The following is a 14,175-nucleotide window of genomic DNA, read 5'->3' as shown; positions in this document are numbered from 1 at the left end:
AAAAAAAAAAAAAAAAAAGAAAATTATTATTTGTGATACTTTAATCTACATGATAGAGAGACTCTAGTGAACATTAGTCTACAGATGTTTAAGGTCTATGGAAACCAGTTTGTTATTTCTCATGATGCTGTTCTTGATATTATACTTTAAATATTAGCTTTTAATGTTTCATTTACAGGTACATGATGTTGATTGATGGCACAAATGAAGTTTTTATGATTGATAGAGACAATTCAGTATTTCATGTTTCAAATCTGGAATTTCCATTTCGTAAAGATCTTCGTATGCATTTATCAAATACTCTCTTGGATGGCGTAAGTCATATTTATGTATACTATAAAACTAAACATTGCCGTTTTTATTTTCCTTGTAAGTAAATGTGTATTTCTGTTGGTTAAGAAATTTCAAATGAAATCTAACTTTTTTTTTTTTTTTTTGAGACAGAGTCTGTCTCTGTCACCCAGGCTGGAGTCCAATGGCATGAGCTCGGCTCACTGCAACCTTTGCCTCCTGGGTTCAAGTTATTCTCCTGCCTTAGCCTCCCCAGTAGCTGGGATTACAGGCATGCACCACCACGCCCGGCTAATTTTTGCATTTTTAGTAGAGAAGGGGTTTCACATGTTGGTCAGGCTGGTCTCGAACTCCTGACCTCGTGATCCACCCGCCTCGGCCTCCCAAAGTGCTGGGATTACAGGCATGAGCCACTGCGCCCGGCCAAATCTAACTTTTATTAGGATGTTAAGTGTCATTTATTTCTTATGTGTACTTACATTGAATTAAGGTCCTTTTAAAGAGGGATCTGCCAACTGAATCTTTGAACATAAGTAAGACTTTGAGATATTTTCTTTAGTGGAGAAATTTGTTAAAGATATGCAAAGTGTGTTAAATGAGTGCTCTGGTCAAATATGTATACATATGGATAGTTATATAATTTTGCATGAAGAGAAACAAATGTTACATGTGATTAGTAATTTGTCTTTTTTCCCACACTTAGCAATGTGTTTTGGACATCTTTTTCACATAAATGTCTGAATGGTTTACCATTGTATATATAGAGACCATAAATTGGGGTTTCCAAACTATCTTGATTGTGAAAATTGTAGGGTTAAAAAATTGCTTGTTTAAAATATGACCCTTGCCAATAGCATATCCTAGACCATATGAATTGAAATCTCCCAGGGGCCTACATGTCCATACAGGTGACCAAGTGATTGTAATTAGGCAAGTTTGAGAAACAGTTCTGCAATTTATTTAACCAGTTCCCTTTTGTTGGACATTTTGATTTTTGTATTTTTTCCTGTATCTAGTAAATTTTCATTCCTATGACAGCATGTGTAACAAAATACCACTTTCTAATAAAAATGATATATATACATATGTACATGTATATGTATCTATATGTATATAGATTTAACTGTCATATTATAGTTAATGTGACTGGCACCCTTGGAGTTATATAGTACATAAAAGTCATAGTCATTTGTGGCAGCTCTGGTAGTTGGTTCATGGGAACAGCAGGAACATTTTAGTTTTTGTTATCTTTATTTAAGGTACTTTTTTTTAGCATTATAATTAATAAAATATAAGAAAGGAAAAGACTTAAGTAATAGCATTTGTCAAAGTTTAGTCTAGTTTATAATTGAACTAATGTTTGTTGAGTGCCTATTATGAGTTGCTATACCAAGAGTACGGGTATTGCTTAGAGGGTTGAGGAGAAGGCCTCACCCTTGAAACATTTTACTTAATTGAGTAGGGTGGAGAATGAATGCTAATGATGGAAGAGACCTTTGAATAAAACAGTAACCCAAAGAGAGGTATTTAAGTCCTGAGGTAGTTTAGAGGAGAAATAAATCACATCTAGTTAGTCAGGAACTAAATATGTTTTATGTAGGAGTTGGCATTAGAAACAGAAAGATTTCTATAGAAAGATTTTTGATGGACATGGGCTAAGGGCATTCTAGGTAGGAAATAATGCTTAAAAATTAGATATTTAACCATCTGCAGATTTAACTTAGCAATACTATTTATTTCACCTCAAACTTGGATAACTGAGAGCAGCATAATAGATTCTTGTGAAGTTTTAAAAATAGCAATATGATTCATGATGTCAATTTACTTGGGCTAGAATTATAGTTGCCATATCTGTTTTTTTTGGTTAGTTAATTAAAACAGTCCTCTGTAGTTTCCTGTTTCTTCTACATTTTCATGTGCAAATTGTTTTTGTAAAATTCCAAATCCAAGAATAATTCAAACCACCTAATTGTCTGTCAGATGTGAGCATTGAAGCTTTTGTTTTGCTTTGCTTAACTATGTTCTTTGACCTATAAAATGTGGAAAATAGGAATTTAGAAATATTGCATTAATTCACCTGAAACACATCAGTGAAATTTAATCAATTTAATATTGAGACTAAGATAAGAATATAGCAGTTAATCATTAAAGTTAATAGCAAGAATTTTGGAAAAATTCCATGTCTTTTTCAACTATTAATTTTTAATAAAACACTGCATGCTTATTGTTGAAATTTTAGAAAGTCTGTAAACTTAAAGTAGAGAAAATTAACAATCAAGAAGAGATGACATTTTGTATTTTGATGTTAAAAGGAAATATCCTTTTAGTAACTTCGTTGTGCTAATAATTATATAACATGTATAACCAATATGTATATCGCTGACATTTAATACATGTTGTGTATCTGGGGTTCTGTTATTCCTCTTCAATCTGAAGAACTGCTTTTAGGATTTCTTTTTTTTTTAATTTAGTTCTTTTTTTAAAAAAATTGAGATACGATTTACATACTGTGAAATTCACTATTTTACGATGTTCAATCCAGTGGTTTTTAGTCTTTTCCACAAGGTCATAAAATCAAGACCACTATCTAATTCCGGAACATTTCATCACCTATATGGACTGTGATGATTAGAACCAAGGGAGCCTTATATGAAAGATTTCAAGGAATGAGTTACAGAGATGAGCCTTGAAGGCCCACAGGTTTTGAAAACCCTTCAGTGGTTCCCTGTTCCTCATAGCACAAAAGCCAGACTATTCAGTATAATATTCTTTATATCTGAAGCATGCCTGTGTCTTCAGTCTCATCTTTGATTGTGATTGCTAATCACAAATACTCAGCTTTGGACAATTTACCCCAAGCCATCTTTTTTCATGCCTTTGTTATACCATTTGGCCTATCCACGATCCTGTTGGAAAATATACTCTGCATCTTTCAGGATGCAGCTAATGGTCATGTACCTTATTACCAAACTTTCTCTTATTCTTCAAGTAGAAATAACTACACTCCTTGTATTTAGGCTTAGGTAATGCTTTCTTACAACAACAAAATATATTTTTCCTAAATCAGTGTATTTTTTTGTAATTTTAGATGGTTGTACATGGAATTTCTGTTATAAAATTAGAAGCAAGAAAACCTATCTGGTTTCCAAGTAAGAATATGAGGAAAGAAACATAATTTTAGGTCAAAAACATATTAATAATTAAAATTTTATGTAATACTGCATTTTATACCTGTAGTCATCCTTTAATGTCATTATCTTGTTCTGTCAGACTGCAGATTTTTTTTTACTTTTTAATGGCTATGGTAGATTTGCAGTGATCTGTTCATACTCTCTTGCCCCGTTCCCTTTGATCAAAGCCTAGTAAAGTGGTATGAAACCAAGAAAGGCCACATGGCTCACATGGGAATTAAATCAATAATGAGGGTGCCATTTATTGTCATAGATTTTATGATTAAAGTAATTGATGTATAACAAAATTTAAAGCATTAATGATTAAACAAAAACATTTTTAAAAAACATCCTGACTTTTAGAATTTAAAATTTGTAGTCTCCTACCCATAATTGTCGCTTAGTAATTCAAGCATAAAGAAAAATGTAGCATGGAAATTCAAATATAAAAAATATGATGAGATATTGTCAGGTGATTCTATTTCAGTATAGAATAAATGCATGATGGGGATGGGGGGCTAACAGTTTATTGATATGATCTGGGTACAAGTGTGTTCACTTTGAAATTTCATCAGGTTATATATTTATGGTTTATGTGCTTACTGTGCGTATGCCATATTTCAGCTAAATTAAAAAAATTGTAATTAAAGTATGAAGAAACTTACCTTCTTTTCTCTTTCAAGGAGATGATTATTGACAGAGTAAATGGACAGGCTGTTCCTAGATATTTGATATATGACATAATTAAATTCAATGTAAGTACCTATAATTTATAAAATACAAGTTATTACTGAAATAATGAATGTATTTTTGACAAATAGTCTTTAGTCCTGCCTTAGAGATAGTAGGAAAGAAAATTTGTGACTCAGGTTACTCACTGGGTATCTTTTTGTTAATCCTTTTATATCTCCTTTTCTTTCTCTTATTGTTAATTTTCACACATTTCTTTGTTTTAGGTTTCTTTAACTTGCAAGTGAGTAAAGAATAATGGCTTAACTCTGATAAAATAAGACAGCATTTCACAAAATGAAAATTTCTGATTTTAATTATCCTGTACTTGATTTTTTTCTTTTAAATCTCATGAGTTTATTTCTGTCACCAAAACAGCAACAAAACAAAAGAGAAACTGATTATGAGCTGTTGAATGGGTAATAAATTGCAGTATTAATTCAGGATTGCATTAATCCAGGTTATTAAAAGGCATTTTTTTCCTGGACATTTTTAATGCACACATCTAATTTTTTGATTGAATTTCTGTGTTTAAAACAAAGAGCTTCAAATTTAAGAGCCGCAGGGCCAGAAAACATCAAGTTTTATTTTGTTCTGTTTGACTGTATTCCTCAAAAGTAATGCTTTCCAGAATTGGCTTAATCTTATCACAGATCTTGGAATAGCATTCATTGGCCTATAACTAGACATAAGGGGTGGCAGGGTGGCTTTGTTTCTTTGTGAGTAGGTAAGTTCTGTCTCCTTTACTTCTTGACACTGAGCTCTGCTTTAATACATGTTCAGTCTGGGCTTACTCTCATTTCTTAGCTGAGTACTCTGTCTTAGATAGCAGTTTTCTAATACTTTTTTTTTTTTATTATACTTTAGGTTTTAGGGTACATGTGCACAATGTGCAGGTTTGTTACATATGTATCCATGTGCCATGTTGATTTCCTGCACCCATTAACTCGTCATTTAGCATTAGGTGTATCTCCTAATGCTGTCCCTCCCCCCTCCCCCCACCCCACAACAGTCCCCGGAGTGTGATGTTCCCCTTCCTGTGTCCATGAGTTCTCATTGTTCAATTCCCACCTATGAGTGAGAACATGCGGTGTTTGGTTTTTTGTCCTTGCGATAGTTTACTGAGAATGATGGTTTCCAGTTTCATCCATGTCCCTACAAAGGACACAAACTCATCATTTTTTATGGCTGCATAGTATTCCATGGTGTATATGTGCCACATTTTCTTAATCCAGTCTATTGTTGTTGGACATTTGGGTTGGTTCCAACTCTTTGCTATTGTGAATAGTGCCGCAATAAACATACATGTGCATGTGTCTTTATAGCAGCATGATTTATAGTCCTTTGGGTATATACCCAGTAATGGGATGGCTGGGTCAAATGGTATTTCTAGTTCGAGATCCCTGAGGAATCGCCACACTGACTTCCACAATGGTTGAACTAGTTTACAGTCCCACCAACAGTGTAAAAGTGTTCCTATTTCTCCACATCCTCTCCAGCACCTGTTGTTTCCTGCTTTTTTAATGATGGCCATTCTAACTGGTGTGAGATGGTATCTCACTGTGGTTTTGATTTGCATTTCTCTGATGGCCAGTGATGATGAGCATTTCTTCATGTGTTTTTTGGCTGCATAAATGTCTTCTTTTGAGAAGTGTCTGTTCATGTCCTTTGCCCACTTTTTGATGGGGTTGTTTGTTTTTTTCTTGTAAATTTGTTTGAGTTCATTGTAGATTCTGGATATTAGCCCTTTGTCAGATGAGTAGGTTGCAAAAATGTTCTCCCATTCTGTAGGTTGCCTGTTCACTCTGATGGTAGTTTCTTTTGCTGTGCAGAAGCTCTTTAGTTTAATTAGATCCCATCTGTCAATTTTGGCTTTTGTTGCCATTGCTTTTGGTGTTTTAGACATGAAGTCCTTGCCCACGCCTATGTCCTGAATGGTATTGCCTAGGTTTTCTTGTAGGATTTTAATGGTTTTAGGTCTAACATGTAAGTCTTTAATCCATCTTGAATTAATTTTTGTATAAGGTGTAAGGAAGGGATCCAGTTTCAGCTTTCTACATATGGCTAGCCAGTTTTCCCAGCACCATTTATTAAATAGGGAATCCTTTCCCCATTGCTTGTTTTTGTCAGGTTTGTCAAAGATCAGATAGTTGTAGCTATGCGGCATCATTTCTGAGGGCTCTGTTCTGTTCCATTGATCTATGTCTCTGTTGTGGTACCAGTACCATGCTGTTTTGGTTGCTGTAGCCTTGTAGTATAGTTTAAAGTCAGGTAGCGTGATGCCTCCAGCTTTGTTCTTTTGGCTTAGGATTGACTTGGCGATGTGGGCTCTTTTTTGGTTCCATATAAACTTTAAAGTAGTTTTTTCCAATTCTTTGAAGAAAGTCATTGGTAGCTTGATGGGGATGGCATTGAATCTATAGATTAAACAAAAAAAGGCAGGGGTTGCAATCCTAGTCTCTGATAAAATAGACTTTAAACCAACAAAGATCAAAAGAGACAAAGAAGGCCATTACATAATGGTAAAGGGATCAATTCAACAAGAAGAGCTAACTATCCTAAATATATATGCACCCAACACAGGAGCACCCAGATTCATAAAGCAAGTCCTGAGTGACCTACAAAGGGACTTAAACTCCCACACAATAATAATGGGAGATTTTAACATCCCACTGTCAACATTAGACAGATCAACGAGACAGAAAGTTAACAAGGATATCCAGGAATTGAACTCAGCTCTACATAAAGTGGACCTAATAGACATCTACAGAACTCTCCACCCCAAATCAACAGAATATACGTTTTTTTCAGCACCACACCACACCTATTCCAAAATTGACCACATAGTTGGAAGTAAAGCTCTCCTCAGCAAATGTAAAAGAACAGAAATTATAACAAACTGTCTCTCAGACCACAGTGCAATCAAACTAGAACTCAGGATTAAGAAACTCACTCAAAACCGCTCAACTACATGGAAACTGAACAACCTGCTCCTGAATGACTATTGGGTACATAATGAAATGAAGGCAGAAATAAAGATGTTCTTTGAAACCAATGAGAACAAAGACACAACATACCAGAATCTCTGGGACACATTCAAAGCAGTGTGTAGAGGGAAATTTATAGCACTAAATGCCCACAAGAGAAAGCAGGAAAGATCCAAAATTGACACCCTAACATCACAATTAAAAGAACTAGAAAAGCAAGAGCAAATACTTTTTAAGAATATGAAAAATTTCACCATATAGAAGAGTCTAAAAAATAATATAAGGAATACTCATGTACTGACCACCTAGATTTGTTAAAACTTCATACTTTTGGTCCACTTTCTTTTTAATAAGACATGATTCAGTACGAATCCAATAGAAGTTTCTTAGTTACACCTCTCTCCTATTCTCAAATCTCTTGCCCAGAATCAGCCTCTACCCTGAATTTGGTGTGTTTATTGTTCCCACGAATGTTTCAGATACTTTTACTATCTATGTGTGTATCCATAAAATATATATGATATTCTTTTGCAAGGTTTCTGGTGTTATATAAATGTTATTGTACTATACCTTTGCTGACCTTTGCTCAACAAGATATTGTTGAGATTTATTTGTACTAATACGTCTAGATTTAGTTCATTCACTTTAATTACCATTGAGTATTAAATTGTATAAATATACAGAATTTATCCTTTTTCCTTTTGATGAACATTAAGATTTCCATTTTTTGCTTTTATATTACTACTGTATTGAACAATTTTATGTTTTTTTCTTGTGCACAAGTGAAAATTTCGCTAGGACAGTTGTTCCCATTCTTGGAATGTAATTACCTGGAAAGTGTTTTTAAAAACTCTATTCTGTCATTAGCATGTCATGGAGATTGTGATTAAATCAGCAGCTTCAGCTGTATTATCTGCATTGCTAAATTTCTCTCAGAAATAGTTGTTTCAGTTTGCCAAAGTTGGTTTTATCAGACATTTATATTACTGCCAATTTGATGTGTGTGAAATGGTATCATCCTGTTTTAATTTGCTTTTCCTTGATTACTAACAAGGTTTAACATATTTCTAATTTTTTTTTACTTGTTTGGAATTTGTATGATTTAATTGCAAGTTTGTATAATCTTATAATACAATCTTCTATTTTTTCTATTTGGTTGTCTATTTTTTTCCCTGATTACCAATGAAGTTGGACATATTTCTGAGGTTTATTTTTATCTGTTTGTATTTTTCTTTTGTAACTTAATTGCAAGTTTGTTCTATTTGGTTTTCTGTCTTTTTTTTTCTTCTTAATATGTAGGAGTCAATTACCTTTTCTAGATTCTAGTCCTTTCCTGGTTATATGTGTGGTAATATGTTTTCCAAATCGGTGTTTATTAATGCACAGAAGCTTTAAATTTTAATGAAATCAGTCTCATCAGACCTTCCCAAATATTGTACTTTTTGTTTTGTTTAAGAAATTAATCTATATTTTATTCTAAAAATGATTGTTATGCTTTTTGTCTTTAGGTCAATAATTGTTTATTCAATACATATTTATTGTGTGCCTATTACCATATTTCATGATTTTAAGCCACATATATTTTTACATTTCTGATATTGGGATGCATTTATAATTGAAAGTATCGTATATTTAATTCTTTAATTTACTATGGAGCCTTTATGGATGATTAACAACGTTATTTATTTTGTATCACCAAATCAGGGCCACTGTTAGAAAAAGAATTTTTTTGAAATAATATTTAAAATCTTTTCAGTCCGTTAGTTTATTAGCTTGTCCAGAAAGAATTTCATCAATTATCTTTTTTTTTCACCCTCTGACTCTCAGCATCAATCATCTTTTATATGTCAAGTACATATGTACTAGGTATACAAAGATGAATGAGGCATAATTTCTTGCCTTTAAAGAATTCACACGCTAGTGTACTGGCTTCCAAAGAAGGCCATTTGCACAGCGTTTCATTGGAATTTGGGAAGAACACAGGAGAACTTAAAAAAAAATTAATACATTATTTTGTCTGTTTTATAACATTTTACATTAAAAACATAACATTTTATAATATTTCACAGTTGTATATGTATACACATTTTTAAAAAATAGGCATTTTTTAATGTATTTGTTAGGATATGTGTTTAGATTGGATATAAAATTAAAGCAAATTTGCAGACTATTATGGATGAAATATAAATGTAAAGAAATTATAATTTTAAAATCATAAACATAACAAAGGTATATAAAAGATATAGTGGTATTAGAGAGGTGAGAGTATTCCAACTTCCCTGGGTATAGTTGAGTCACTGAACCATGGAATTGCAGACTGAGAAAGTGACACAAATTAGTTTTGAAGGATTGAGTCATGGAGGTCAGGAGCATTAGATGGTTTGTTAGCATACTTTTTTTTTTTGAGACTATCTTCCTCTGTCACCCAGGCTGGAGTGCAGTGGCACGATCTCAGCTCACAGCAACCTCTGCCTCCTGTGTTCAAGCAATTCTTGTGCCTCAGCCTCCTGAGTAGCTGGGACCACAGGCGTGTGCCCCTATGCCCAGCTAATTTTTGTATTTTTAGCACAAAAATACAAATACATGAGGTTTTGCCATGATGGCTACGCTGGTCACGAACTTCTGGCCTCAAGCAATCTGCCCACTTCAGCCTCCCAAAGTGCTGGGATTACAGGTGTGAGCCAACTGCATCCGGCCTGTTAGTATACTTGATGGATGGTAAGGTGTGGGACATAGCAAAAAATGAGAATGGATTGTTAAGTAAAGGGCCAGATTACTTGAATAAGGCATTTTAACTTAGTTCTTTATGTAATAAGGCATTGTTAAAGGGTTTTCATTATAGTAATGATATGAACATACTTTTACTATTTCGAAAGATAACTAGTGGCAGTATGGATAGGGTTTTGAAGGGAGTAAGAACTGAAAACAGGGGACAAGCTAGTCAATAATTATTGAGTGTTTCCTGTAGTCTTAGTGATTCAACACCTATCTGTTGAGAGCTTAACTTTGCCCATAGGCATTGTGGATTTGAAGGTGAACTTGCTTTCAGTCTATTCTTGAAGTTTGGTGAATTTATGTATAAAGGTAGAAAGCTTCTAGGAGGGAATTTAGACATTTACATATTTAACAGTTGTTAGACTTTTTTTTTTTTTTTTTTTAGAACATACAAGAGGGCTTGCTTATTCTACTTTAATTTTATAAGTGTCTGAATTCTTTTAATAACTCTAATAAACCAGCCTAACATTTTAGATTTTTCAACCTTGTTGACGATGTTGATTGCATAGAAAAGATGACACATGGACTGTATGGTTATTTACTAGCATTTCCCCAATAAATATCCTTTACAGATGGTTGTACGCCTTTATGTAAAGAGAACGTGTGCTACCTCATACCTCTCACTCACTTTGTCTCACTCCTTATTCTTTGCTGAATATCAAAGTTGTCATCCTTCTAAAGTTGAGAAAAAGACATCCCCAAGGTACTCCTTAAGCAAGTGCTGCCACCCCTATGTAAACATTAGGTTGAGTAAATGTTAGGTTGGAGAATATACATTGGAGAAGAGGAAAAAGAAAAGATGGGGGAAAAATGCACGTAAGGTGTGTCCAGTTGCAAAGTAAAAAAGAAGAGTAGCTTATGTGCCATTGAAGCGATAATTACTAATCTGGATGATTACTGTCAACCAGATAATATAACTGTGTTTGTATATGCCACATGGATAGGACGAGACTTACCCTCAATTCATACAAAAGTGTTCATGTACTTTTAATTTCACAGTTCAAACCATATATGCTTTAAGAACACTCAAGGGAAAGTGTATTTGAGGGAGAGAACTATTTCTTTATAACTGTATAACTTTGAACGTATTATGTAAACTTCTGTGTTAGCTTCCAGATTTGAGGGTGTATTTGATACATATCTTCTGCTTGCTGATATCTATAGCATTAGCACTTTAAACAACAAAAAACATTGTAGGTAACTGTGCTACCTATTTTGGTGTGTTACTCGCTTGTACTTTTCTGAATTCTGTGGATTTTAGTTTTTATACTGTAATAGGGTGCTGTTAAAGGGTTTCAACTAATTTATATACATAATAAAGACCAGTGAGTATATATTTTTTCTATTTTAAAATGATTCTATACCTATAAATAGTATATTAATACTTTAATTCAGATGTGAAATTGTTTATTTTATTTTTTATTTTTTAAAATTTGGGGGTAGTGGTCTTGCTCTGTTGCCCAGGCTAGCCTCAAACTCCTGGGCTCACGTGATCCTCCTGCCTCAGCCTTCCAAAGTGCTGGGACTACAGGTGTGAGCCACCACACCCGGCCTAGATGTGAAATATTTCGATCAACTTACAGTAGAATTGTGCCACTTTCTCATACTGTTTTATACAGTTGTATTTTAAAATAAGTCTCTTTGTGTGTTTAGATAGTTCTGTTGTTAGTCAAACTAATTATTAGGGTTGGTATATATGTTTGTGCAGGCTGTGCACTGAATAACTCCAGAGGATGCTGTTTACACAGACTATTATGTATATTGTGGCAGCCTTTATAATTATGCTGATAAAATAGTAGTGTTAAAATATAACTAATTCTTTATTTAATTCAGTCACAGCCCGTTGGAGATTGTGATTTTAGTGTTCGTCTGCAGTGTATAGAACGAGAAATTATAAGTCCTCGACATGAAAAAATGAAGACTGGGCTCATTGACAAAACACAGGAACCATTTAGTGTCAGAAATAAGCCATTTTTTGACATCTGTACTTCAAGAAAGGTAAAGTTTAATTTTTTTAAATTAGTGCTAATAATGTCTCATAATTCAGCTTACAAGAGGAATGTGAATGACATTTTGCTGCCCAGTTGTCTTGACGTTGTCAGAAAATACTTGAATTGGGTATAGTGCTGTTTTGGCCAAACATGGTACGACTCCTAGGCTTTTTCTCTTGAGTAAGATTCTCAGTGGTGGCACCTGAAACTAGTTGTTTCCCTTTTTCTCATAATAGTTTTTGTTTCATGGTCATTGGTCATACTACGTTTTTTAAAAAGCTATAAACAACGTAGAACTGTATTGAATGAAGATCATTAGGCCTGCTCCTACACATCCTGAAGGTAAAGTGTTTGGTACGTACTCTTATTAAAAAGATACATTTATATATATGTGTGTGTGTGTGTGTGTGTGTGTATAGATACATATACACACACATACATTGAAGGTTTTCTTTTAGTATTTTTGTTGTTTCCACTTAAAATGAATCATAAACTAAGGCCAGGTGCGGTGGCTCATGCCTGTAATCCCAGCACTTTGGGAGGCCGAGGCGGGCAGATCACAAGGTCAGGAACTCAAGACCAGCCTGGCCAATATGGTGAAACCCGTCTCTACTGAAAATACAAAAATTAGCCAGGTGTGGTGGCGTGTGTCTGTAGTCCCAGCTACTCGGGAGGCTGAGGCAGGAGAATTGCTTGAACTCAGAAGGTGGAGGTTGCAGTGAGCCGAGATTGTGCCACTGCACTCCAGCTTGGGTGACAGAGCAAGACTCTGTCTCAAAAAAAAAAAAAAAAGAATCATACTAAATATTCCAAGATGTTGGTTCTTTTTGTTTTGTTTTGTTTTTTCACTTAACAGTATGGCTTGGAGATATTTCCATGTCAGTGCATAGAGATTTGCCATGTTATTTGTTAAGTGCTGCATGGTAATGATAGTAAAGATGTACTATACATTATGTTGTAATTGATGGGTTTTTAGATTGCTTCTAGTCCTTTGCTATTACCAACACTGTTTCAGTGAGCATTTTTGTTTATATGGGTGGATATTTCTTCAGGGTAAGTAGAATTTTTGGTTTAAAGATTATGAGTAATGTTAGTAACTACTGCCAAATTCCTTTCCAAATAAAGCAATTTTGTCTCCAGCAGATGAGAGAGCTCATTTTCCCATTGCCAGCACTCTTTTTTTTTTTTGATCTGTAGGCAAGGCAGTGTATTGTAATGGGAAGGTGAGTATGAGTTTTTTTTTTGAGGCAGGGTCTCACTCTTGCTCAGCCTGCAGTGCAATGGTGCCATCTCGGCTCACCACAGCCTTGACCTCCTGGGGTCAAGTGATCCTCCCACCTCAGCCTACGGAGTAGCTGGGACTACAGGCGCATACTACCATGTCCAGCTAATTTTTTTGTATTTTTTTTCTAGAGATGAGGTTTCCCTGTGTTGCCCAGGCTGGTCTCGAACTCCTGGGCTCAAGTGATCAGCCTGCCTTAGCCTCCTAAAGTGCTGGGATTACAGGTGTGAGCCACTATGCCTGGCCGAAAAGTTCATTTTTATGTAGTTAAATTTGGCAGAATATTTCTTGCATCTTCTGGTTTTCTGTCTTGCTTAAGAAGCCCTTCATCTCTAAAATGTTTTTATATTATGTTCTAATATTGCTATGATTTTGTCTGATGATTACATTTATATGCTCTATTTTTACTCTTCCATTCCTTCAGGGAATTGTCTTCTGTTTGCATAGTCTATTTAGCATCCAGTTTCTTCTATTCACTGTCTCTTCTTCATGCCCTGTGTTCTCACATGAACATACTAATTCTGTTTATGCCTCATCTTCTCCATTTTCCTTTTCATTCTCTTTTTTTTCTTTGTTCTCTTATTATTTTTAGTATTACTCATATGACTACTATTATTACTGGTACTACTGTTATTGTTGCCGCATAGTTTGTTTTCAGTGGGATATTTACCAGATCTGGTGTTTAAAAGCAATTCTACCTTGGTATTTCTGGTTTTTTAAAGCTATGACATATAAATTGCATATTGACTATTTCCTAAGACTTTTCTCCATTTCTCGTTTGTGCTTCTGGTGAGATTCTTATTTCTTTGTATGTAAATTATACATAGTGTGTTCTGTGTACCTGTTATGTGTTAGAATGTCTGATTTATTGAACCCACCTTTTAATTTGTTTTTCTTCTCTGACTGTCTGTTTTCCTTTCTTCCTTGTTTTATAATTTGTCTGCAGTTTT

The 14,175-nt window shown here is 34.3% G+C and overlaps 1 protein-coding gene across 3 annotated transcripts in view; it reads left to right on the top strand.

The window, feature by feature from the left end:
• Window positions 1-14,175, top strand: part of RNGTT (RNA guanylyltransferase and 5'-phosphatase) — a 362,779-nt gene that overhangs the window by 113,442 nt on the left and 235,162 nt on the right. For all 3 annotated transcript variants that reach the window (XM_032155038.2, XM_032155029.2, XM_032155048.2), the window contains exons 9-11: window positions 179-314; window positions 4,145-4,216; window positions 11,786-11,950. In XM_032155038.2, the coding sequence (XP_032010929.1) occupies window positions 179-314; window positions 4,145-4,216; window positions 11,786-11,950 (373 nt within the window). The remainder of the gene's footprint in view (window positions 1-178; window positions 315-4,144; window positions 4,217-11,785; window positions 11,951-14,175) is intronic.

Source organism: Hylobates moloch, unplaced genomic scaffold (assembly GCF_009828535.3).
Source record: "Hylobates moloch isolate HMO894 unplaced genomic scaffold, HMol_V3 SCAFFOLD_2, whole genome shotgun sequence".
Taxonomy (NCBI): Eukaryota; Metazoa; Chordata; class Mammalia; order Primates; family Hylobatidae; genus Hylobates; species Hylobates moloch.
Note: the sequence above shows the minus strand (reverse complement) of the source record. Positions and strands in the feature narration are given on the sequence as shown.